General features: G+C 50.5%; 1 protein-coding gene across 4 annotated transcripts; it reads right to left on the bottom strand.

The window, feature by feature from the left end:
* On the bottom strand, positions 1-26,110 carry PNLDC1 (PARN like, ribonuclease domain containing 1). Of its 4 annotated transcripts, none has more exons than XR_003512702.1 (19): positions 25,619-26,110; positions 25,147-25,204; positions 24,790-24,863; positions 22,936-22,975; positions 22,059-22,182; positions 21,793-21,881; positions 20,537-20,637; positions 18,843-18,919; positions 18,274-18,288; positions 18,145-18,165; positions 17,550-17,619; positions 15,108-15,193; positions 13,235-13,290; positions 9,771-9,835; positions 9,314-9,367; positions 9,071-9,113; positions 6,949-7,616; positions 6,767-6,865; positions 4,446-4,656 (listed from the first exon to the last, which is right to left on the bottom strand). XR_003512702.1 is itself a non-coding variant. In XM_027551973.1 (19 exons), exons 1-19 carry the CDS (start codon positions 25,893-25,895, stop codon positions 4,593-4,595), a joined length of 1,797 nt encoding a protein of 598 aa, XP_027407774.1. In that variant the 5' UTR covers positions 25,896-26,110; the 3' UTR covers positions 4,446-4,592. The 4 variants fall into 4 exon arrangements, 2 of the variants coding, with proteins under 2 accessions (XP_027407775.1, XP_027407774.1); XM_027551973.1 differs by having other exon boundaries at positions 6,949-7,124; positions 7,517-7,616; positions 18,145-18,288; XM_027551974.1 differs by having other exon boundaries at positions 1-4,656; positions 7,517-7,616; positions 18,145-18,288.
* Between the last annotated feature and the right edge of the window lie 850 nt (positions 26,111-26,960).

Raw genomic sequence — 26,960 nt, 5'->3', positions numbered from 1 at the left:
TTAGAAAGTTCACACATCGTATTTATTGGAAGACACAAAAGCAGAGTATCTGGATCAAAACTAGCATGTGGCGATCTTAAAGGTAAGACTAGCTCATTTCTTCCACGAGTGGAAAGTGGAGTTTTCAGGTCTTCAGGTAAATAAGACTCTACGTGGCCAAATAAGCCCACAGTTCTGGTTGTACATTAGTCCCCTGCCTTCTCATCCCCAGTTCTCATGGGGACCCCTGTCTGCTCTGATCTGTAAGAATATTAATATCGTCCTGTTTCCACAGCAGTTACATTGCTGCAAGGAGAAGGGGGGGTACCCAGTGAAGTCCTATAGACACGAAATTGTAAGAAATGTCCATCCATAAATATTCACTACTTTGTTTTTTTGCCCCTTTTTTGGGGCTGTGCCATGCGGGATCTTAGTGCTCTGATCAGGGATCGAACCTGGGCCCCCTGCAGCAGATGCACAGTTTCAACCACTGTACTGCCAGGAAAGTTCCTTACCCTTCTTAATTACATAAAACATTCTAGAGGACTTGCATGAGTTCTTATAATGAATGATAAAGATAAAATTAAGATCTTATAATACGGTCAACTAATATTTCTTAAGGGAGCCAAGAACATATAATGAGGAAGGGGTTGTCTCAACAAAAGGTGTTAGGAAAACTGAATACAGTAGAAAAATGAAATGAACCCCTTATCTTACACCACACACAAAAAGTAACTTGAGAGGGCTCAGACTTAAACCTAAGACCTGAAACTATCAAATTCCTAGGAGAAAAATATAAGGAGGAAGCCTCTCAACATTGCTCTTGGCAATGATTTTAGGATATGACACCAAAAGCACAAAGAGGAAAAAAAAAAATTAACACGTGGGACTACATCACATTTAAACGTTTCTGCGCTGCAAAATGGACAATCAACACAACAAAAAGGCAGCCTGCAGAATGGGAGAAAGAGCTGCACAACCATGGAGAGATCTCCCCCACTTTTGGTTTTAAGCCACTTTGCTTTTTCAAAAGGCCTACATTAGTACCTGATATTCCTAGCTGAAAGGAATCAAGTTTTTCATTTTTATGGAAAAAGATAAAAAGCAGAGACAGTGTTCAGTATTTGTTTTGCAGCAAGACGTCCTAGGGGCAGCGTCACCTCAAGAGCAAGACTGGCGTTACCAGGCTCCTTCCCCAGGAGCTACACTCTAGCACCTTGGCACCCCACTCTATGGTCCTCACTGTCTCTGAGCATCTGTGCTTTATCCCCATCCATCTGGACATTTTACAAGCAACATGTGTCCTCAGGTAACTGCTTCTTCACTTTGCTCCATTGGGGCTTTCAGAAGGTTTCACAGGAAAGCTCTGCTTTCAGAGAGTGGGGGAAATCTGTATCAGATAAGGGGTTAACACCCCAAAGTATATAAAGAACTGACATAATTCAATGAAGAAAAAAACAAACAGTCCAATTTTAAAACAGGCAGAGAAACCAAATAGACATTTTTCCAATGAAGACGTTCAAATGACCAACAGGTACATGAGAGGTGCTCAGCGTCACTAATTGTTGCTGTTTGTTGTTGCTGAGGCGCCAAGTTGTGACGGACTCCTCTGCGACCCCGTGGACTGTGGCCCACCTCTGTCTTCTGGCCACAGGATTTCCTAGGCAAGAATACTGGGAGTGGGTTGCTATTTCCTTCTCCAGAGGATTTTCCTAACCCAGGGATTGAACCTACACCTTCTGCATGGCAGGTGGGTTCTTCACCACTGAGCCATGTCAGAGAAATGCAAATCAAAACCACCCACAGTGAGAGAATCCCCTTGTCGGTCCAGGGGTTGGGGTTCAGGACTTGGCGCTTTCACCGCCAGGGCCTGGGTTCAATCCCTGATCAGTGAACTAAGACCCTACAAGCCAGTGGCACAGCCAAAAAAAAAAAAAATCAAACAAACAAACCCACAATGAGACAATGAGATAAACTCACATCTGTAAGAATGGCTATTATCAAGACGACGACAGGTTGCAAGTTGAGTATTGGCAAAGCTGTGGGGAAAAGGCAACCCATGTGCACGACTGGTGGGACTGTAAACTGGTTCAGTCACTATGGAGGACGACATCGAGGTTTCTCAAAAAATTAAAAATGAAACTACCATATGATCCAGCAGTCCCACCTCTGGGTATATATCCAAAGGAAATGAAAACAAACCATCAAAGAGAGATATGCACACCCACCGTTTCCTGCAGCATTATTCACCGCAGCCAAGACAGGGAAACAATGGAAGACGTGAGACACACACACTCATGTACACACAGACTGGAGGGGAGAGTCTGCTTTATCTGTTTCTCACTTTGGTTCTTTCCTTTGATGACGGGGAAGGCACGGCACAAGATGCACCGACGTGAAGAACTAGCTGAGCTGAGGAGAGAGCGAGGGCAGGAGCCCCAGAGCTGCCCCCCAAGCCCCCGAGGCTCTGTCTGGGGACACAGGGTGGGGGGTGGTACGAGAAGGGCGCTTCCTGGACTCGGCACCTCCAGCGCGGCACCCGTGGAGAATCCTCAGGGAAGTTAATAAACAGAAGCAGATCGAGGTCATGGGTTGAGCAGCTCAGAACCCACCACCAAAGCCTCCTCCAGGAGGGAAAGCAGACCATGCGGCCAGCCGGGGTCCCCACGGACGGATGGACAGCAGGACGCTGACTGCAGCACAGAGGCCCTGGTGAGGGCACCCTTAGCACGGACTCCGGAACAACTTATGAAGAGACAAAGAGTTAAAGAGCAAATGGGTAACATCTGATAAAACAACTACAGGGTCTCTTGCTCCAGAACTAAGACAGCTTAGCGCTCAGCGCCCTGACACCAGGAGGTCAACATGGCCACTGCACAGGCTCAGCTGAGAAATCTGTTTTCACTTCCCAGGTTTGCTTACTGACTGCACGGCTCACATCCATGAGACAGGGTCCCAAAAGCCCATAAACAGTGGGAATTTTCCACAGCATACACAAAGGAATATCCAATAGGAAGACAAAAACAAAACAAAATCCCCCAGGAGTTCCATGGTGGTCCAGTGGCTAAGACTCAGTGCTATCAATGCAGGGTGCCCGGGTTCGATCCCTGGTCAGAGAACGATATCCCACATGCTGCCAACTAAGACTCCCTGCATGCCACAGTTAAGACCTGGTGCGGCCAAATAAATTAAAAAAAGAAAAAAATTCCCCTAAGACGCTGTGTGGACAGATGGACAAAGCCCCCTTCCCCCGACCGAGGGAAGCCTTTCACTGGTCTGAACACAAGAGCTGCCCGGAAGGCTGTAGGGACAGCAGCCCATCAGTCAGCGTGTCACTCACACCCCAGGACGACAGGGGAGTTCCAGAATGGCAGCTTCCAAACTCTTCTTCTGGGTGACTGCCATCTCTTAACACTTCTGCTTTTACAGAGGAAAAAACCTCTTTTGCACAGAGCTCAAGGCTTTGCTGAATAATGAAGTCAAGTTCAAGGCTGAGCACACAGCCCAGCCAAGTTCAACCCCCAACAGAGAACAGCTCCTGATAAGGCCAAGTGACGTGCACGTCACTGCTGAGGAAAGAAAAGAATCTGATTCTACCTGTTTCGGGGCACACACCTGTGCTACAGGTCACTTTGTTTCCAAAGTGAGTATTAATGCTTTATGGTTTATAATGTTTATCTCAAACATGGACCATAAAACCGTAGTCTGCTCTACCCCTATTTATCCGAGGGGAAGCTTCTTAGCAAAACATCAGGGGCCGTGTATGATTTTATAAATGGCAACCTAATTAAAAAACAAAAACTAAATGACTATTACCATAAACATCCAAAAGACATGTTCTAACATCTTAGGCATCATAGAAGTTCAGTAAATATTTGCTGAATCAGTGAACAGATGAATAAGGAAAATCAACCTACCTTTACACTCACTAGAGTTGAGCTACACAAACCTAACAATACGAAGTCCTATTTACTTGTTCTGCATGGCATTTTCCATGATTCTGATATTAACTGTTCTCTGTTCTAACCTATGAAATACTATATTCTGCAACTTAAACATATAAAATTTTAACTACAAGTAGCACATTTGTAGGCTGGAGTCTTTTCTCCTCAGTAAAAACTATTTTTGACCCAGAAAACAAACAAACCAAAAAACCCCAAAGAGAAACTCCAAAATAAATAAAAACAGATCAACACCTGTGCACATGGACACTTGGCTTTACTTTTCCCCTTTACTAAAACGTAGGCCATTTCTAAGGCCTAAATCCCTGTCAACCGATTGGCTAATGATTTCTCTGCCAGAAATAACAGAGCCTTTGGCTCGCTCAGTGGCCAGCTCCGCTGGATGCCTAGCTGTCTGTTCAGAAGATGCTCTGGAACGTGAGCTTAAACGCCCAGGAGACGTTACTTCTCCTCAGTCGTTTATAGAAAGAAACGTTTGGGCCACAAACAAAGGACTTATCGGTGATAATATTTACAGACTTTTTCACGTTGAAACCAGAACACAGTTCCCTGTGGGGACGGTACCGATCCACTTGCACGGAGGATGTGAGGCAAACAGCCCTACGGGGGTCACGTGCAGACAGGACGGAGCTGCAGGCGGCCTCGCTGCCCTCACAGGCCAGCTCCTCCCAGGAGAAATGCAATGAAGGCCCAGGTGGTAATGACGCTGCAGACTCTGCAAGACAAGGACCCGGGTCAGCAGCCTGGCCCGCGCGGAGGCCCCGGCTGCACCCAGCGGGTGAGGCTGGCGCGGGCTCTGCCCCCTCTCCCTTCCCACCTCCGCTTGCCCGGATGGCATGTTCTTTCTGTGTGCCTCTGGAGCCCACGTTTTCTCGAGGCTGGACCAGCCCTGGGACGCAGAGGGCATCTTCCCTAGTGGCTTACGTTGGAGGAGGAGAGGCAAATGGACTTCTGAGCAGCCAAGAGTTTTTGCTCTCTCCAGAATTTTCAGCATTTATTTTAATGGGATTTTGTATGAAGATTTCATTTAAATTTAGTTGTCACCAAAATATCTTGCCTGTTTTGCTAGTTTCTTTGCCTATTATCGAAACATTTGCTCAGGCTTCCATCTCTGCAGGTTATTTTCCCATGGTTATATTATTTAACGTTTCTCAAATTTCATATATGTAGATGCTCAAAAGGAACATCTACAAATATGATATCTTAATCATATGACATCTACAAAAAAAGACATCTCACTTCAAAACAAGAAAAGTTTAATTTATAAGCAGACAACAAGTAGTATTAATGCATACACAAGCCACAGCTAATAGTTTCTTGGGATTATAACATAAAGAACTTACTTATATGCCAACGGTGTGGCTTGCACAGAGAAGGGAATGGCAACCCATGGCAGTATTCTTGCCTGGAAAATTCCACGGGCAGAAGAGCCTGGAAGGCTACAGTCTATGGGGTTGCAAGAGTCGGACACGACTGAGCGACTCCACCACCACCATGCGGTTGACATAGAAGGAGTTTTTATGCCAACTAGACAACGATGACGACGTGGTTTTCAGTGGATCTGGCCCCTAACGGGAATCCGAAACCTTTGAAGCTCAGTCAAGAGCAGTCCCATCTTCCCAGTTGCTCAGGCGCCAGACCCTGGATTTAAACTTGACCTTGCTCCTGTCTGTCGGCTCCCAGCTCCACCACCCCCATCACCCCTCTGTCACCGAGGGGCACAAGCTGCAATGGAACCGTGTGTCCAGGTGGCCTGGCTTCCTGACGACTCCTGCCCTGTGTCCCCCAGTGTCTTAGTGAGGAGCGATGCGCCACTGCTCTGCCAGGACTATCGATGGAGACCCAGCTTCGCCCAGTCCTCACCCAGCGCCCTCCGCTCCATTGGGACCTGCCAGCCTCTGCGGCCTCGCCTCCTGCCCCTTCCGTCCTGTCTCAGTGGCTTCTCGCTGCCCCTCGACAACACTAGGAGGCCCCACTTGAGGGCCCCCCTCTCCACCACCCCCTCTGCTTGGACGGATGCTGGTCCCTCCACTGTCCGTGTGCTTGGCTCACTCCCTTCCCCTCCTGGCCAGTCTTCGACAAGGGCCCCCATCTTCCCCTTCAAAGAGCAACCTCCCCTCAGGCCACCGCTCTTGCCTCCTGACCCTGCTCATTTCTCTTTCATCACCTACCAGACCATGCAATTCACCTGTTCATTGTCTGCTGCTGCTGCTGCTGCTGCTACTGCTAAGTCACTTCAGTCGTGTCCGACTCTGTGTGACCCCACAGATGGCAGCCCACCAGGTTCCTCTGTCCCTGGGATTGTCCAGGCAGGAATACTGGAATGGGTTGACACTTCCTTCTCCAATGCACGCATGCATACTAAGTCGCTTCAGTCGTGTCCGACTCTGTGCGACCCCATGGACAGCAGCCCACCAGGCTCCTCCGTCCACAGGATTCTCTAGGCAAGAATACTGGAGTGGGTTGCCACTGCATTGCAGATGCTCGAGTAATAATCTGCTATTCCCTACAGGAGAGGCTTCCTTAGTGGCTCAGATGGTAAAGCATCTGCCTGCAATGCAGGAGACCTGGGTTTGACCCTTGGGTTGGGAAAATCCCCTGGAGAAGGAAATGGCAACCCACTCCAGTACCCTTGCCTGGAAAATCCTATGGATGGAGGAGCCTGGTGGGCTACAGTCCATGGGGGTCGCAAAGAGGTCCACAGTGCTCTACGGGTCTATGGGTCTACGACCCCTTTACAACACACTCCAGCCAGCAAGCCGTGTCGACTCGCCCCGCTCGGGGACCACCAGCCCCGCGAGGCAGGCTCCGTGCTGGCCACTTACTGCAGCAGGCAGTTGATGTCCGGGGAGTGTCTCCAGTAGCGGTACAGGGAGATCCGCAGTGTCGGGTGGCACCTGTACTCCTTCAGGATGCTCCGCGTGCTGCCAAGGGAAGGGCACAGTCAGGGACGCGGGGGCCTGGCCTGCTCCCGGGGGCGGGGCGGGCCGAGAGCCCAGGCACCTACTCCTTGAACTTATTGGTCATGAGCAGGAACTGGCTCCGCGTGAGCCTCCTGACGTCAAATTTGCAGAGGTTCTGAAACTCGCGGTAGACCTGCTGCTCGCTGACCCCAGGCCACTTCCTGACGGTGAGGATGAGGATGGGGGGGCGGATGCTAGGGGAGTCTGGGCCCGCAAAGTTCTAGAAGACAGGGAGGGGAAGCAGAAGCGATTTCCCACAGCTCCTATGGACGGACCACCCACCCAGCTTGTTCTAGAAGGCAGGGAGGAGAAGAGATTTCCCACAGCTCCTACGGACTGACCACCCACCCAGCTTGAACATCCTGAAAGAGAAACTAGGAAAGGCCCTGTCTGCCAGGGGTGGTGGTGGTGGGAGAGAAAGAAGGAACAAGCGAGGTCACCTTGCTTCTGGCATGGAAGCACGAGAAAGAAAATAACAGGCTCAGTGTGAGCACCCTTCTCGACTCTGAGTCTGGCTCCTGTCAGAAGCCCTAGAGAGCCCAGAGGAGCATGCTGCATCCTAGCACGAGCCTGTCCCCCTCCCCTACAAAGGGCAGAGTGAAGTCTACTTACGATTTTGGGGACCCCGGCTCGGATAAGATTCACCTGGTTCACGTAGGGAGCCAGCACGTCCAGGTAGAGCGGGAAGCTGGGCTCGGGGATGGGAACAGCGCTGCGAGGGCGGAAAACGCCGTGGTGCTCAGCCTACGGGCGCCGTGCCCAGCCCTCGGCCGCAGCTGGGGCCTGGGGACAGCGGGACTGCGCTGCCCGACACCACCCTCCTACCCCTCCTTGCAAGCTCTAGGGCTCCTGTTGCTGGATGTCCCCCTCACAACCAGCGAGCTCTCAGCATAGCCCCAGCCCAGGGGGAGCGTCCAGGGGTCACCATCTGCTGGCAACACTTCGGTGAACACCTCTGGGCTGACGAGCACCAGCCACAGGTCAGAGAATGAGAGGAAGGTCCCTTCTGTCGCCCCTCGAGAGGGCATCACCCCCCACTTTGTCCAAAGGACCGTCCCTCCCCCCACAGCCTGGTTCTGTCACCAGCCCCCGCCACACGTCCGAGAAAGTAGGAGCCATGGGGTCAGGAGGGCCTGGGCTGCCGCGGAACCCCTCTACACCAAGGAGGGTGGTTAGGTGGTGAGGAGTAAAAGAAATGAAGGAGGCAAGGCCCAGATACCAGGGCACCAAAAGGCTCCACTGCTCCCCGCTGTCAGGGTGCAGGGAAGACAGAGATGGGGGCAGGGAGGGGGTGGATTTCTTAAGCTATCAACATCTCAAGTTACAAGCTTCACACCGGCGTGTCACAGGCTATTTCTATGTACAGTGCATGCGTGCTTAGTCGCTTCAGTCATGTCCAGCTCTCTGCGACCCTATGGACCATGGCACGCCAGGTTCCTCTGCCCATGGGATTCTCCAGGTGAGAATATTGGAGTGGGTTGCCAGTATGGTACCCTCTGCCAAAATGGACAAGTGCAGGCAATACCCAGATGAACAGGGTACAGTCTGAAAACTTTTAGGTCAGCCCCAGAGAACACAACTTTGTTCGGCTCCTGCCCCGGGCATGCTGTATCCTACCAGGCACACGTGTGCGGCAAGGGTGGTGCTGCTGAGCGTGAGGCACACGTGCAGCTGGTGCCCACGAGCAGGGCCCTGCAGGGAGGCTGAGGCCCTGAGAATGCGCGGCTCCGATTCCAGTCTGGGGTTTTAAGAACCTCCCCTGCAGGTGCCTTAGTCCAAGTCCCTGCCCTCTCCCCCAGCCCGACTGTGAACCCGGCACGGATTATCTGTCCCCCGGATCAGCTCTGTTTTCTCAGCTCACTGTGATTCACACGGTATGAGGAAACAGGAGGGTAACAGATGGAGCGGGCACACAGCACTGGGACCCGAGCCTCACCCACGGCCTGGCCTGACAGGGACTTTTCCCAAGGCTGGGACAAGAGGCAGGAGGGCAGGGACCAGCCCAGGGGTCAGGGGGGAAGCCCACCCATGGAGGCGAGCTGCCCGCTGCTCATGAACATGTTGTTTACACAACACGCATCCTCCTCCTCTGGGAGAGCGTGGGCGCCCCGCGGCCCTGGCTCACCCCTGACCACGGACCGGTCACAGGATGAGAGCGACACTCACCTGTGTACCTTCCACAGGAGCAGGTGCGCCACTTTCAACAGAACTGGAAGAGAAGAAGCTAGCAACGTGACAGACACCAAGGCACACCCGCCCACCTTATCGTGATACGCAAACTCAGGCTTTACTTCCAAGGGGCCGCCCACCTGGAAGTAAATGGGGCGGGGGGTGCCCAGGGACAGTGGGGGATTATTGCAAAGAAGACGCAAGCCACCCCCAACTTTGGAAGGGGGCGGCGGCGCTCACCTGACCCGCACAGGAAGGCGTCGTATGCCGCTTCGTGGGGGTACTTGGTCTCCACTGCAGGGTTTCCCCAGAAGCACGAGGACAGCCATTAGAACGCAGCCTGGGAGAGGGCACGCCCCCAGGTCCCCCAGGTACACACCCACGTCGGCCATGCACACACAACACACCCACGGCTATTCCTCCAGAGACCATGACCCTTGTCCCAGCTTCATGCCACCCTGACCTAGTCCCCCTCACACACATGGTGGCAAGAGGACCCATGGAAGCAGGAAGCAGAGGACTTCCCAACAGACTCATGGCCCCTGTGACTGCTCCTTTTGAGGGAGGGGTTACAACATGGACAGGGCGCTGGAGAAGCCCCACCTGGCCCCCCCCACACCTCCACGTGGGGACTGGCCTGAGCGCCAGCACCTCCAAGCCACGCTGACCACGTGGGAGCCCGGCCCAGGGGACCTACCGTACTTCTCACACCTGCTGGCGTGAATGATCACCGGCCCAGAGTTCTTGGTAGGGTTCAAGTCACTAGGAGAGAAGAAAGGTAAAGAACGTTCGCTGAAAACGGTCCCTCTGTGTGCCCTTCACCCTCTTGAGTTAACCAAAAGTGCCCTCCGTACTGGGACTAGGGGGCGAAGTTGGGAAAGAACCTGCCTGTGGTTGCAGGAGACACAAGAAACGGGGGTTCAGTCCCTGGGTTGGGAAGATCCCCTGGAGAAAGAAATGGCAACCCACTCCAGTATTCTTGCCTGGAGAATTCCATGGACGGAGGAACCTGGTGGGCTCTAGTCCATGGGGTCATAATGAGTCAGACGTGACTGTACACATGTGTGTATAGACATAAATCACAACAAACTGTGCTTCTAATAGAATGTAAAATTTAAGCAGACAAAAACCAGGGATCTAGGCATGGGCAGATGGGTCTCATTAACCCGGCAACAGGACAGAGGAAAGAACAGCAATGTGAGAAGCTCCACCTGCATCTTTCTGAGCATCTACCAGACGTGTGACCCCAGGAAGGCGCCAGGACCAACTCCGGGCCGGCTCTGCCCTCGGGGCCTTACTGTCCAGCGCACCCGAGGAATGCAGTGCCCACGGTGCTGGTCTTCCAGGAAGCCTTGAGCCCAGGAAATCAGTGGGGCTGAGTGGACAGCGGGTGGCACCAGGTGTTGGGGCCGACAGAAGAGCAGGCGGAGACACGACGCAAAGGGCGAGCCCCGACCTGTGACGCCGAAACCTGAGTGTGGCCGCAGCCCGCGGTGAAAGCAGGGGCTCGGGAAAGAGCTCGGGTGATGCATGGGGGCGTCAAGAACCACAGAAGACAAACAGGATCCAGTCGAATTCACGTTGTAGAAGATCACTCCAGTGGTGATCACTCAGCACAAGAAATAAAGTAGGTCAGGGACAACCAGCTACCAGGTAGGACACGCAGGGCACGCCCCAGCTCCCCTCCCACGTGCGAGCTCGTGTAACCCTCAGGGCCAGCGTGGGTGTTCTGTGCAATGACCCCCTCTCTTCAGGTGGTAACACTGAGGCATGCAGAGGTTAAGCCGTTCTCAAGCTCACGCACAAAGCCAGCGAGCCGCAAAGCTGGGGTTTAAGCCCAAGAGGTCTAGATTCAGCGCCCGCACAGATGCTGTCAGCCCGGCGCTGGGGCGGCAGAAGTTGCTGCAGCAACTCGACAGCAGCAGGCTTGATGGATGGACAGGGGGGCAGGGGGGCCGAGAAGGTGCCTGCAGGCCTCCTGGGGCAGGAACCACCAAGGACAGCAAGCAGGAGTCTGGAGCCCCGGTGGGACAGAAGCGGTTGCTGAGGCTGACGAGGTGGACTCAGTCACCCAGGGGCACGGTCAGGAGGAAGAAGAGAGCTGCGGAGGGGCCCTCAAGAGTGGAGGGACCACAGGGGAGCACGCAGAAGAGAGAGGAAAACCCTCACCATAAGAGATCCAGGAGAGGGCTCAACTGAAGGGAAGCGGGAGGGGTGCCCACTGCGTCAGATGCCAGCGAGGGGTTCCCCTTACCCGCCCCCCCCCCACCCCTGCCACGCCCTGGTCCAAACGCCTCTGTGCATCCTCCCACCAGATGGGGAAACAGAGTGCCGTGGAGAGAAGACAACTGGCCTCAGGGCACCAGGGCGGAGGCGGGGCCTCTGAACAGACTTGCTGTAACAAGAAGGACAAGGACCGCGGTGGAGGGGTGGGGACCAAGGAGAGCGTCATGCTTTCTGAGCTAGAAGAAGGGATGCTGAAGCCGAGGGACAGACAGAGGGAGGGGCTGGGACTTTGCAGGCGGTGAGGGTGAGGAGGGCAGGGGACGGGGGTGAGGAGGGAAGGGGTGGGGGCCCAGGAGGGAGGGGGAGGGGCCGATGAGGGAAGGGGCGAGGTAAGGCGGGGGGGTGGTGGAGGGGTGTCACGGAGGGCGAGGCGAGGAGGGAAGGGGTGGGGCCAGGAGGGCGGGCAGGCCGTGGGAGGACAGCCCTTCCTGCCCTGCAGGACACTGGAGGGGATCCGATGTGACGGGAGAGAGGGTGCTGAAGGTGACAACACCGCAGACGCGTCTGCAGGCGAGGAGGGGACGCTGAAAGATTCCCGCCTCTGGCTTCACAAGGACCAGGAGGTCCGTGTGAGAAAGGAAAAAAAGATGAAGCATAAGAGGCCAGAGGACACTGTCACATCTCAAGTAAGTGATGCTGTGAGTAGAGGAAAGAGCACCTCCTGGAAACTCGTAAGAGACCACTGGGGACCGGGCCAGGCACTCATGGGCGTGGCTGGACGACGGTGACCAACAGAGACAGCTTCTTCCCTAAGAGGTCCCACCTGCAACTGCCCCCAGCCACCCTCCGCGCCCCAAACCTAGGCAGAGTATTAAAAAGCAGAGACATTACTTGGCCGACAAAGGTCCATCTAGTCAACTATGGCTTTTCCAGTAGTCATGTACGGATGTGAGAGCTGGATCATAAAGAAAGCTGGGTGCTCAAGAATTAATGCTTTTGAGTTGTGGTGTTGGAGAAGACTCTTGAGAATCCCTTGGACTGCTAGGAGATCCAACCTGTCCATCCTAAAGGAAATCAGTCCTGAATGTTCATTGGAAGGACTGATGCTGAAGCTGAAGCTCCAATACTTTGGCCACCTGATGCAAAGAACCAACTCACTGGAAAAGACCCTGATGCTGGGGAAGATTGAGGGCAGGAGGAGAAGGGGATGATAGAGGATGAGATGGTTGGATGGCATCACTGACTCAATGGACTTGGGCTGAGCAAGCTCCGGGAGCTGGTGAAGGATGGGGAAAGACACCAGCTGGGGAGGGAGGAGCCGGCAGAGCAGACCCCAGCCTCCTCCTTGCAGACAACACGTTCCCACAGGCACATGTCCGCGGTATGGCCAGGCATGAGGGAAAACTGGACTGCTATTCCCGTGGAAAGATCAGGAACTTGACCAGGTACCAGGTTCATTCAGTAGCTCAGAAGTTTAATGTGCACCTACTGTGCCTCGCACTGTTTAGGCCCAAAGGAAAGAGTGCAAAGGAAGAATAAAACCTGTTCCCATGGAGCTTATCACTCCATCAATCAAACAGATCACAAGAGAAATAAAACCCTGGCCAAACAGAAAGCACCATGGTTCATGGGGTCGCAAAGAGTCAGACACAACTGAGCAACTGAACTGAAATCAAACAGCTCTAAGTCCCCTCCCAGGCCCCCTCCCCTCTAGAACAGGGTTCCTCAGCTCAGCACCAGTGACATCTGGGACTGGAGAATTCTTTGTGTTGAAGGTTCTCCTGTGCATCCTGGCCTCTGCTCACGAGGTGCCAGGAGCTCCCTGAGCTGAAACAACCGAAATGTCTCGGTGCTGCCAAAGGTGCCCTAGGGAACAAAACTGGCCCAGCTGGGAACCCCTGCTCTCTAAGCACCCCCCGAAAACAGCCTCCTTACCTGTTCAGGACTTCATAAACTTCTGAGAGATTTGAAACCCTTGGGAAATTGAGTTCCTGTAATTATGGAAAACAAATGAGGGAGAGTAAGACATTTGAGGTTTTGTTTCCTCTCTGCTTAATGGACTTCCCAGGTGGCTGGCTCAGTGGTAGAGTCCGCCTACAGTGCGGGAAACGAGGGTTCAGTCCCTGGTTTGGGAAGACCCCCTGAAGGAGGATATGGCTATCCACACTCCAGTATTCTTGCATGGAGAATCCCATGGACAGGAGGGGCTGGTGGGCTCCAGTCCACAAGGTTACAAAGAGTTGAGCACGACTGAGCATGCGAGCACCTCGGGTATTACCAAGTGGCCATTAAAAGACCTTGAAAACTCCAGGTCCTCTTCACGCACACCTGGTCCTTATTCCTTAACTGTGAATGACAGAGTACCTAGTGTACTTGGTTGGGACCTGATAACCCAGCCTAGAAAAAAACTGCCACATACATATATACAATGGAATATTACTCAGCTATAAAAAAGAAATTCATGAGTCAGTTCTAATGAGGTAGATGAATCTACATCTACTCCACTCAGCCAGCAAGAGAAAGACAAATACTGTATATTAGCACATACATGTGGAATCTAGAAGGATGGTACTGATGAACATATATGCAGGGCAGCAAAGGAGATGCAGACTGAGAAAACAGCTGGTGCACAGTGTGGGAAGGAGAGGGCACAACAAATCGGGAGAGTAGCGTGGAAACATATGTATTACCGTATGTAAAACAGATAGCCAGTGGGAATTTGCTGTGGACCCAGGGGGCTCAACCCGGTGCCCTCTGACAACCTAGAGGAGTGAGATGGGGTAAGAGGTGGAAAGGAGACTCAAGAGGAGGAGACATATGTATACCTGTGGCTGATTTATGTTGATGTATGGCAGATACCAACATAATATTGTAAAGCAATTGTCCTCCAGTAAAAAAAACCAAACACTGCCACAAACAACTCATACCATCTTCCCTCAAAGACAAGTGTTTAAGGACTCCATGGCATCAAACTGTGGCCAGGGACTCATATGGTCGCTGGGCAGTCTAAGGACCTGCCAGGTCACCAAGTCCTAGAGTTCACCTTATCTTCACTCCCTCAGATCAGCCCCCACGTCCTCCCCACTTTGCCCTATGACTCAGTTACGTAGAGACGGGCAGCATCACAGCACACCGTCAGAGCTGCAAATATAGGTACGAGCAGTAAGTGTGTCCCTGGGCAAAGACGTACCAAGTAACCCAGTCCCAGTTCTGTGGCGTCAGCTTAAGGCTTTATTTAGAACACTCAGTTTAACTTTTAAGCAGGATCTTAACTAGCTGGGTGCTTCTCTTCTCCATGGGCAGTGCACAACCCCAGCCGCACCACAGAAGTCACCTGGCAGCTGGAGAAATGCTGCTCCCAGCCCCTCCACACCAGAGGAGCTAAAGGTGTGGCCCAGGTATCAATATTCACCTTCTCAGGTGATTTTGTTATCTGAGTTGAAATTCCTTGACCCGAATGCTCTGTAAAATTTTTCAAGCGGGATCCCTGCCCCCCAACCCTGACAACTTTTAAGCACATTGAAACACACACAAGGTATCTACCAAGCTCTAGAATAAGTTGTTCTGTTGACCCATCTAAATAAGCCCATGAACTAGACAGCAATAAGTCAAAGCATGAGAACTTGAAGGAGGGAAAGAAAAAAAGATCACATATAAGCCAATATGACTCACAGGTAGTCAAATTAAAAAACCAATACTGGCTATAAAATATGAGAAAAGGGTTCATGAAACAATTTCTGAAAAGAGTGAGAAAGCTAAATGTTCCTGGGACTAATGAAGTGTTCCTTTCCCAAAGGAGTTTAATTACCTTCCAGATATCCTTTGTCACATTCTTGGTGTCAATGAGAACAGGAAATAGGTTGTGGATATTCAGCTTAAACTCATCGTAGCTTTCTGAAGGGAAAGACCCAGGTAGTCAGAAGTGAGTTCACGGTAAAAATGGAAGAAATTCTCCAATCTAGCTTATCACCAACACTGGTTACTAAAGCAAATAAAACAAAACAGGAATTGAAAACATCCTTGCTCCTCATCATTAAGGATTTCTGAATCTTAAACCAACCTGACATTACCCTTTGTTACAGCAGAAGTCGAACAGTTTTCCATTAAATTCAGCCTATTGTCTATAACCAACCTTAGTTAATGCAGTTTGCAAAGTTGTAGTCAATGGTAAAAGGGAGAAAGAGATTACTGAAAAGGCAAATGTGAAATCTGTAAATAACTGTTCAGAGAAAAATCCAGTAAGTTAAAAATTGTAAGTGCCTTGATAAAAATCACCTATAATTTGCGTATCTGTCAAAATTATACCACATACCTTTTAAAGAGGCTCACTGCAAAACCAACAAACCAAAATCTCTCTTCTCACCCTCTCCTCATTAACCTCCCATTTCCTATTCCCTGACGGCAGTGATCTTCAATTTTTTCCTTTGGTGTGTACTCCCACCACTTCTAAACAAAGCTTATGCTGCTCAGTGGTCTCCCAGTTTGGGGCATTAACTCTGGACCCCCACAAGGTGAGAGGATTGCCTGCCCCGCCCTGGGCCACTCACCACCCCCAGCACCTGCACAGCTCTCTCCATGGGGCCAGCCGGTCGCCTCCAGGGGCCTTTCTGCCATAGCTTTTGTTTCAGCAATTTCTTTGTTTGCCTGTCTGCTTAGTTTGGGGGAAGTGATTATTTGACACTTAATTCTTCCCCAAATCTCTCAAGATGCTCAAACTGAGGTGTTTTATTAATTCATTTCCTAGAAAAATCTCAGGGAAACTGTTCACCCCTTTCCAGCTATGCTAGTGTTTTCTAATGCCTTGACCACCTGATGCAAAGAGCCGACTCACTGGAAAAGACCTTGATGCTGGGAAAGACTGAGGGCGGGAGAAGGGGGTGACAGAGGATAAGACGGTTGGATGGCATCATTGACTCAATGAACATGAGCTTGAACAAACTCTGGGAGACAGTGGAGGACAGGCAAGCCTGGTGTGCCACAGCTCATGGAGGTGCAGAAAGTGGGATATGACTGAGCGACTGAACAGCAGAATAGTGTTCTCTGAGCAATGTTAGTTCATTTAATCCCCAATTCTGATACTATGATCATCCCCATTTTACAGACAAGGAAACAGAACAGCTACATTAAAGTAACTTGCTCAGGATCATGTGTAACAAGGGATGGAATGAGGATTCAAGCATGACTCTTGAATGCATGCTGTTAACACTCCATCACACTGCAGTGTGTCCAACAGCATCCGTCATGGAAAAGACCGGGACAGCCATTAGACAGTACCGTATGGCCACTGAAATGATTTCAAGTTAAGGACATAAATAAATGCTTTGGGTGAGTGGAAAAAAAGCCAAACGGAATAAAATACACTGTGTGGTCAAATATGTAAAAGCCAAAACAAAGGAAAAAGCAAATTAAGATTATGTGTGTGTGTGTGCGACCGACTCTTTGTGACCCTATGGACTACAGCCCACCAGGGTCCTCCATCAATGGCATTCTCTAGGCAAGAATACTGGAGTGGGTTGCCATTTCCTCCTCCAGGGGATCTTCCCAACCCAGGGATGAAGCCCAGGTCTCTTACATCTCCTGCATTGGCTGGCAGGCACTTTACCAATGCGACACCCGGGAAGCCCATGGAAAAGTCAAAACAGAAGAAAAAGCAAAAAGTGTAAGAATTACAGCCATGATTAAAGGCAAGTTTGTTTTTCCTGCACATCTCTGATTTCACTAAGTTTTACAGTGAGACTGAACAACTTCTGTAATGCGGGGGTGGGGGGTGGGGAGTATCAATCAAATATAAGTTTTTCTCCCTGAGAAAGTCACCTGCTGCTGCTGCTAAGTCGCTTCAGTTGTGCCCGACTCTGTGCGACCCCATAGATGGCAGCCCACCAGGCTCCCCCGTCCCTGGGATTCTCCAGGTAAGAACATTGGAGTGGGTTGCCATTTCCTTCTCCAGTGCATGAAAGTGAAAAGTGAAAGTGAAGTCACTCAGTCGTGTCCGACTCAGCGACCCCATGGACTGCAGCCTTCCAGGCTCCTCTGTCCATGGGATTTTCCAGGCAAGAGTACTGGAGTGGGTTGACATTGCCTTCTCCGAGAAAGTCACCTAGTTCCAGGAAAACAGTAACAGGCACAGATGCGCCGGACCTCTCTGGAAACCCGATGCCTGTAGGGGCTGCTCAGGAGCACAAAGCCGGGCCCACCCCCCTGCCCGATGGCAAGCTGAGTCAGAGGAAGGAGAAGGATGGATCGGCCCTACCTGGGAGAGGTCTGAAGAACTTCTCATGGAGATGCAGCAGATCCATCATCATGTTATGTCCCACTAAGGGCTACTTGGAGGAAATCGACAGGTGAGAGAAATGAAATTTTAAAAATAAAACAAACGCTGTAGACTAACTGCTGTCTCTGCCAAAGGGTGTAGCTTTAGAACCCACTGCATTCTGATGACATGGTAATTCCATCCCCACACGCAATCCACTCCCGTGAAAGGCAGCCGGACTGCTCAAATGCTAGAAAGGCAAACCAGTGGGTCAGAGGGACTTGAGGCCCCAGCCACATTGGGATCTAAGCTGTGAAGCAGACACACGCGGTCCCCAAGCAGTTTTAAGTCAATTTGTATTGAAATGCCTGTGTGCACGAAAGGAGCAAGGGAATGGTAATATTTCACAGGGACAGTCTTTCCCCAAATTAGTCTATCATGACTTTGTAAAACAAGGTTAGATCCACAAAGTTAGTTAACAAAAAGAAACCACTCATTTTAAGGAATCTGAGTTTACTGTTGAAGGACTCATTTGTCTCTACAGTCAGATACAAAACACTGCAAAAAGACCAAGGAAAGAGAATTCTCTCCCTACCTTCCGGGCTTTCACCAGCATCTGGAAAAACACAGAAAAGCCCCTTGCAGAGAGAAGAATCTTCTCCTTCCAGCAGCTCTCTCGATCACAGGAGGTGGTCTCAAGATACCAGCGGTGCTGCGTACTCACCTTCTTCACGATCACCTGAGCGCAAGAGGAGGAGACAAGCTCCCGCATCCTGGGAATGCTCCCAGGCTCCACCGCTGGTGCATGGGTTTAGGCTCTGCAGTGGCAGGTGGGATCTTGCCGGACCAGGAATCAAACCCATGTCTCCTGCGATGGCAGGTGGACCCTTTACCACTGAGCCACCAGGCAGACGCCCCAAGCCCTCTCTGGGGTTCCCAGGTGGCGCTGGTGGTAAAGAACTCGCCTGCCAATGCAGGAGACGTAAGAGACACAGTTTCCATCCCCATTTTCCATGGGTCGGGAAAATCCCCTGGAGGAGGAAATGGCAACCCATTCCAGTATTCCTGCCTGGAGAATCCCAAGGACAGAGGAGCCTGGCCTACAGTCCATGTGGTCGCAAAGAGTCGGACATGACTGAAGGGACTTAGCATGGAGCATCCCGGGAATGGGGCCAAAGAAGTGGTCCCTCATGTCAAACGGGAAGGAGTGGGGGAAGAAGCCTTTCACAGAGGCCCAATTTGGCCAAATGAGACAGAAATGATGGGGGCTGGCCCCTCCAGGTGGGAACTCACCCCTTGGTCTCTCAGCACCGTCCAGATGTCAGGGAGGGCCTTCCTCAGTACGAGCTGGACCTCGAAGGCCTGGAAGCCTGCAGCAAGGAAACAAGGCTTGCACGGAACCACCAGAGACGCTGGCAGGGCAGCTCACCCTCCCCTCAGGAGAAGCCTCGCAGGCAGCAGCAGCAGAGAGATGGAGGAAGCACGTGGGAAGACAGCTCTTCGCTGTCCCCAGGCCGAGTGACGGGGGCGGCCCAGCATGAACCAGGGCAGCTTTCTCTGAGTCTCTGATCTCAGGGCCACTCTCAAACGGAGGACCCCAAAGAGCCTTTGTGTGTGTGGGTTACAGGTCTTGATGTCCACCATGTCAGAAATTAAAACCATACACATGACACTAAAAACTGTAAGGTTTGAAAAATAATAAACCCATTACACTTTTGCCTATGATTGTGTGACGCCACGCACTGGTTATCTGGAGAATGTTGGTTTCCTGATTATACACACCACTTTCCACATGCTCACATATCATGAGATGCCATCAAGACACACTCGTACATGTGGCCACTGATCTCATCAGAAAGTCTCATAAAGCTGTCGAGCTAACCGTGAGAGATGAAATCTCAAATTTCAGTTTCTGACTGAAAGCTCAAATCTCATCTCTACTAAACACTAGGGGTTAGTCTTCCTGAAGACAAGGCTTACTTTTTTCACTTGAGAAGGTGACTGAAAATACCCACATCAAAACAACCAGTCAGTTCCTTCAAGTGAAAATTATATTCCTTTGGGGAATTCCCTGGCAGTCCAGTGATTAGGGTTCCTTGCTTTCACTGCCAAAGGTTTAAGGTTCAATTCCTGCTCAGGTGACTAAGATCCCACAAGCCTCACAGCATGGCCAAGAAAAAAAAAATTACTTTCCTTAAAAAAAAAATTAAAAAAAAATAGAAGGCAGCTAACTCAGCTCTCAACACAAAATCCTGCCCAAGTGCTTTTCCTTGAGGTAACCACTGTACTGCAGGAAGCAGCAGCCACATTTCACGCACATTTATTTCTTCCATACTTCTATTGATGCACAGAACGTTGTAAAAGACGAGCAATGAAATGTTGAAATTTAATAAAACTAAGAATTATTATTTCACTCACAAGGTTCTTCAGTCAGAATTTTTTTAAACTGGAAGTGGCAACAAAGAACATGAGTGCTGTGCGGCCAGATGCTCCCACGCCACCTGTGCGGAGGCGCCAGGGGCATCACTCACAGGGGCTGCGGGACCGCCAGTGCAGATGGCACAAGGACAGCAGCAAGCAGCAGCCAAACCATGTTTTCAGAACCATTCTGACCTCATGGACCCCGTGGAAAGGGTCTCAGCAACCCCTGGGGTCCAATGACCAAGGCTGAGAACTGCTAATGTAGGGCAGCAACCCCACACTGAACTGTGGGGGAAACATTCAGAGATTAACGGAAATAAAGAAAGAGTCCAAGGGGCACTAAGGATTGGGATGAAAAGGATGGTGCTGAGCGGAACCTGACTTCCTCAACCTTAAAATTCAGAACAGGTGGACAGCCCCCCAACCTCCCACCCGAGGTCAGAGCTCCATCTAATCACAGGGACCACGTGTCTGCTGAGCCGACACCCAGGGTCCACCGGAGGAGAAGGGATGCTCCCCACAGGTGACAGTTCCTGCTCCCAGGTCGGGGGGCCGCCCCTGCCTACCAGCAATACCAGGGAGGGTCATCCAGTCCCCTTCCTCCGCCAGGTCCAGCCAGCGCGTCACCTCGTCAATCACCACCTTGATCTGGTCTTTGTCCAGAGAGCTGAAAATGGGCACGTGAGACAACACTAATGCGGGAGGGGATTCTGAAGGCGCCCGTTTTCACCCTGTGATCCTGGCAAGAAAACGGACCCCAGAAAGACCATTTCTTTTCCGAGTCTTGTGTCGCAAGAGGAAACCAAACACCTGGCCTCCACCCTCGGGTCTGTCCACAGGGGCACGCCCCCCTCCCGCTGACCGGCCTGTGGGGGGAAGGGGCTGGGAGACAACCAACACTAAGGGAGCCTATCGGGTCCGTCTCCTCAGTGCCCCTCTCAGAGGTGGAAAAGCACCATCTGGTGAAGAATGGAAAAGAAAGGAACTTTGGTAAGTACATCTTTTCCTGTGTTAGATATACAAGAACACTGTGTCACATGGAGAAAAGGAAAGCCTTTTCTCGAACATTTGAACATAACAGAAGATTAAAAATTCAAGTTGCTTTTCCCTTCCAAAGCAGTATTTTTATATAAAACCAAGAACAAGGATAAAATTCCAACGTTACATAATGATTTGGACCAGACAATCATAACATTCCAGAATTAAAAGCTGTCTAATTTAACCCTCTCACCGATAAAGGCAAAGAATCGAAAACCCAAGGAACTTAAAGGATTGGCTCAGAACCGCACAATGCTCAGCAGACCTGGGCCCAGGTGGCGGCTCCTTCCAGCGCACAAGGCCACTGAGCAGGCCTGGCCCAAGCCCCACAGCACGACTGGGTTAACATACAACAACAGGCACTGGAGGCCAGAGAGACAAGGCAGAGACCCTGCCCTCGGGGAACACACAGATCAAACTCATGGGGCAACATGACCAAGCTGAGCTACAGGGCCACATGGTCAAGGTTACCTGTGACCTGCCTTGAAAAACCCTAAGGCTCTCACAGGAAGTCCCACAGAGCCATTTTCCCCCTCTAGCACTGGAATGGAGTTCCTGCCTCTTTGAGGACCAAGTTAAGAGTCAGTTCTTTTGCCCCTTCATCCCACGCTATGCAGTGAGAGGTTTCTGATCTCAGGCATAGGAACGGCATACCAGCACTCCGGGCTGTCATGTGTGGCTGAGCCCAGCTTAAGGGGACAGTGTGAGGTTACCACGTCCAGCAAAGCCAGAAACACAGCAGCAACAAAGAAACCTACAGAGCACCCGGAGAAGCGGGCTTTACCTGCGAACTTTCCAGTTCCCAGTCAGAATGTTGTGCTTAATTTTCTTCTCCTGTTCTTCGTTCATATAGGGGATCCCATTTTTGAGAAACTAAAGACAGGGAGAGACCAGGAAACGAGTCAGTGGCATCATCTGTGTGACAGCACAGAAAGAAACCTTTGTCGTCCGCTTGTACGTGGACAAGTCAGAAGGGCGACAGGAAGCGGACTGGGACCAGGTGGACACCCGGCCCCTCAACCCTCTGGGCCCCCTCCTCCCAGGCCATACCTTGTTATAGTCGAAGCCATACTGGTTCAAAAACTGAACACTGGAAGCCTGGAAAGAGAACTCTGAGTCCAAAACCCCAAATGTCGTAGGGAAGAGGAAGAAGTTACATGAATGAGCTACATACCTAGCAACAAAAACAAACAGAAGGAGAAAAAGACAGAAAACACTTAAAATTCTGGCTCATGGAGCAGGCTTCCTAGTGGGCTCCTCCTTCCCCTTGAGAAGTCCAGCTGACCCCTGAACAACATGGGGGTTAGGGGCACCAGCTGTTCTTACAGCCAGACATCTGAGTATACTTTAGAGCCTGCCCTGGGTCCAGCCACAGGCCCTCTGCACCCACAGACCCCACTGTGGGGCGTACAGTACCACAGTGTGTATTTAGTGAGTGTAAGTGGGCTCAGGCAGTTCAAACCCTGTGTTATTCAAGGGTTCGCTGTATTTGAATGCCAGCTGTGTTTCAAGTACTATGACTGGTGCTGGGGGCCAGTGAACAAAGGCACACAGTCTGACCCCCACTGAGAGAGGGGGGTGCCATTCACATCCTTTCTGGCCGCTGGGGCCTGGGAGCTGCGTCCCCCTCATTGTAACACTGCTGACTGCAATCCTGAAGAAACACACAGGAGTGAAGGACGCGTGGCAAGGGGCACTGACGGTCCAGGGGGTGCTGGGAGAGCCCCCAGGGACGGTGCTGCTTTGAGAGACTTGAAGGGCCAGCCGGCGTCTGCAGGGGAGGCGGGGTGGCGGGCCCGGGAGCAGGGAGACTGTGGGGCATCCAGGGCCAAAGGGGTCAGAGCCTGAAGCAGAATTTGAAGGGGGAGCAGGTGGAGAAGAGAAACAGGCGAGAGCCAGGTGTTTCGCCAAAGGTCTTTATACATACTTGTTCGACTCGCCTTCAATACTGGAGAACACAGACAATCCTAGAAGAGTGATGGTGGACAGAATGAATGCCAAGAGAAAAGCTACCGGAAGCTAACTCAAAAAACGTCCTGCACATATCCCCTCTAGCACTGGAATGGGGTTCTTGCCTCTCTGAGTATCAAATCAGGAGTCAGTTCTTTACACCCAAAGTTACTACATAGGCTTTAGGATAAATTCTAAAAAAGAAACAAAGGAAGGAAGAAAGGAATGAAGGGAGGAAGGGAAAGAGTCAAAACATGAGAACCGTCAAACTGTAATTCACACAAATTCCTGAAATAACTGTAAATGGCTGTTCAAACACAGAATATTGACACTTACAGTTTTATTAGTTTTTAGTTTATTAATTTTTATTGCAGTATAGTTGCTTTACAAGACACTTTTATAGTTTTAAAACAAGAGACACTAAAATCTATGAAGATTTACACATTTGAACAATTTTTAAATGTTTGTGTTGTTAAAAAGATCAAAAGTAAAAGACTTTGAAGAAGGGGGAAACAATACGAACGTATTCAAGTGCTGTTTCCCATACTTTCAAAGAGGTCTCACAATTAAACACAATCACAACAGAAAAACAGCAGGACTTCCCTCATGATACAGTGGATAAGAAACTGCAGGCTGATGCAGGGGTCATGGGTTTGGTCCCTGGTCTTGGAAGATTCCACATGCCTCGGGCAACTAAAAGCCCGTGCTCTGCAACAAGAGCATCCTACGCTCCAAAGGATGCACAAAGAGCAGCCCAGGGCACTGCAACTAGAGAAAGCCCTCCCGCACAATGAAGATCCAGCATCCAAAAATAAATAAGAAAACAGCAAAGGACAAATAAATAAGAAAACAGCAGACAGACAGCGAACACACACAGGTGTTACTCATTCACAGGAAAAGCAACAATCAGTAAAATATCTCAGGACCTGTTTTTTTTTTAAACAGTTTTACTGAAATACAGCCATGCTCAATTCATTTATGTATTAACTACAGCTGATTCCTCATTAACAAAGGCAGCACTGAGTTGTTGTAACTTCATATGTAGACCATATGACCCACAAAACCTAAAATATTTACTTTGGTCTTTTACAAGTACACCAAACACATACACTCAGGACTGCACAGTAATATATAAGAGCTAAGACAGTCAATGCAACCTTGTTTCATCACATACAAATGGCAACCAAAGCATTCATCATTAGGAGATAGAGCCAAACCATACACAGAGTTAGGAGTGCTAAACAAATAAATTACCACATGTAAAGTAGACAGCCAGTGGAAATTTGCTGCATGATACAGGGAGCTGAAATCAGGTGCTCCGTGAAAACCTAGAGGGATGGGGTGGGAGATTTAAGACGGAGGGGACATTCGTATACCTATGGCTGATTCATGGTGATGTATGGCAGACACCAATGCAATATTTAAAGTAATTTCCTCCAATTAAAAAAAAAATTTTTTTAACTGAACCGGAAATCTGTATAAGCTGATATAGAAAAAGCTCTATTTGCGGGGGCGGGGGGGGATATGCAGAACAACATATTTATAGTATAATCTTGCTATGTATGATTTTTGCTTAAAGAAAACATACACTTTCCCCTGGAAGATGGTCCAAGTGCCTCAATGTTGATTCCGGCATGGAGATCAAGTTTCTACTTATTCTGAAGAGTTAGGTCTCTCAGGCAAGACATGGCCAAACACCAAACGAGCATGCAAAATGACAGCCAGTGTCTCAGAACGGCGCCAAAGAGGTTTTACCAGTAGGAAACACAGAGACAATAAAAAAAAGGTTTTTTTCAATAACTCAAAACAAACAGCTGAAGGTTAAACTCACCGATCTGACAGATGGTGAACTGCTGAACACTCTGACGGGTCTTTAGATACCACTCTGATGGCAAGTCAAACAGACTGTGAGAAAAACAGACGTCTCAGTCCAGAGGCAAAGAGATGCTATCAAGGCAGCAGCCTCCACGCTGGGTTAGCAGCTCTCAACCAGGGCAGCGCTTTCCTTGTTACAACAACTAGGGAACCTGCCTTTTGTGGAAAGCCAGCCAGGTCCGCAACCCCCCCCCCCCCCAAAAAGCTGTCCTGCCCAGCTGCTGCCAACAGGGTGCCCGCTACTAAGTAATGCTGGCCAACCAGGGCACAAAAGAGGCTTTCCAGCCCAGCTCTAAGGCAGCTTTAGCTTTACCTGATCTGCTGGGGCCCAGACAGGTTAGAACGAAGGCCCGTGAACTCTATGTCCAGACCTGCAGGGAAGGCAAAAAAAAAAAAAAAAAAGAGTCCCCAGGCACAGACCATCGCAAGGCTCTTCATGCTATAAACGCTGCAGGTAGCAAAAGCACTGGCTCACCTTCTTGGCACTCGAGAAGCCAGGTGAGGTCGAGAAAGGAAAACAGGGAGCCAAAGCGAGGATGCCAGGCCACCCCATTCCACCTGGACTACACGGGGGCTACGAATGGAACTGCTGACCAACATCCCACTGCCCAAACTTGAGGAGTCCCACTGTCCTTCCGAGGAGCCCTGCTTGAGTCTCCTGTGGCCTGGAGACCACCCGGCTGGGGCCTCACCTCTCCCGCCCGGTCTGGCCCGAGAACCATACCCTCCCCAGGAGCGCCGGCCAGCCGGCTCCGGCGCCAAAGCCTGGGATCCCGGGGCCTTACCCACGAAGTCCGCACCCAGGACGAGCTCCTGCAGCAGAGGGAGGCTCTGCTCAAACTCATCGGCGCCTATGTCCATGGCCACGCAGCAGCTCGGCGGAGGGCGCCCAGTGAGTGCGGCCACGCGTCGCCTCGCACTTACACGCAAGCGCCGCGCCGGCGCCTTAAAGGGCTCGCGGAGAGCGGGGCGGGGGGGGCGGAGTGAAGAAACGCACAGCCCCCGCGCGCGCGCCCACCAGCCCCGGCAGGCAGCGCACCTGCCTGCCCACAGGTGTTTCATCTTGTATTTATTTGATCCCCTAGGGTTAAGGATCGCTTAGACCCCCGCCCTAGCAATCAAAGGTCGTTTACGCTCCGCAACAATTCCTTTGCAATCCCTATAAGGGGAGAATGTCATTTATGTAGACCTGGAATATTAAGAAGCTTCTGCACATCAAAGCAAACTATTAGCAAGGTGAAAAGACAGCCTTCAGAATGGGAGAAAATAATAGCAAATGAAGCAACCGACAAACAACTAATCTCAAAAATATACAAGCAACTCCTACAGCTCAACTCCAGAAAAATAAACGACCCAATCAAAAAATGGGCCAAAGAACTAAACAGACATTTCTCCAAAGACATACAGATGGCTAACAAACACATGAAAAGATGCTCAACATCACTCATTATCAGAGAAATACAAATCAAAACCACTATGAGGTACCATTTCACACCAGTCAGAATGGCTGCGATCCAAAAGTCTACAAATAATAAATGCTGGAGAGGGTGTGGAGAAAAGGGAACCCTCTTACACTATTGGTGGGAATGCAAACTAGTACAGCCACTATGGAGAACAGTGTGGAGATTCCTTAAAACACTGGAAATAGAACTGCCTTATGATCCAGCAATCCCACTGCTGGGCATACACACTGAGGAAACCAGAAGGGAAAGAGACACGTGTACCCCAGTGTTCATCGCAGCACTGTTTATAATAGCCAGGACATGGAAGCAACCTAGATGTCCATCAGCAAATGAATGGATAAGAAAGCTGTGGTACATATACACAATGGAGTATTACTCAGCCATTAAAAAGAATACATTTGAATCAGTTCTAATGAGGTGGATGAAACTGGAGCCTATTATACAGAGTGAAGTAAGCCAGAAGGAAAAACATAAATACAGTATACTAACGCATATATATGGAATTTAGAAAGATGGTAACAATAACCCTGTGTACGAGACAGCAAAAGAGACACTGATGTATAGAACAGTCTTATGGACTCTGTGGGAGAGGGAGAGGGTGGGAAGATTTGGGAGAATGGCATTGAAACATGTAAAATATCATGTAAGAAACGAGTTGCCAGTC

This window comes from Bos indicus x Bos taurus, chromosome 9 (genome assembly GCF_003369695.1).
Source record: "Bos indicus x Bos taurus breed Angus x Brahman F1 hybrid chromosome 9, Bos_hybrid_MaternalHap_v2.0, whole genome shotgun sequence".
Classification (NCBI taxonomy): Eukaryota; Metazoa; Chordata; class Mammalia; order Artiodactyla; family Bovidae; genus Bos; species Bos indicus x Bos taurus.
The sequence above is the reverse complement of the archived record's forward strand: the minus strand, read 5'-3'. Positions and strand labels throughout refer to the sequence as shown.

Coding starts and splice junctions, on each gene's coding strand:
- PNLDC1 (XM_027551973.1), bottom strand. CDS start 25,895: ATGAAACACCTGTGGGCAGGCAGGTGCGCTGCCTGCCGGGGCTGGTGG. Junction 18,920..20,536: donor GACCCTCCCTGGTATTGCTG/GTAGGCAGGGGC, acceptor TCCTTGCTGCAG/GCTTCCAGGCCTTCGAGGTC. Junction 9,368..9,770: donor CAGCAGGTGTGAGAAGTACG/GTAGGTCCCCTG, acceptor GAAACCCTGCAG/TGGAGACCAAGTACCCCCAC.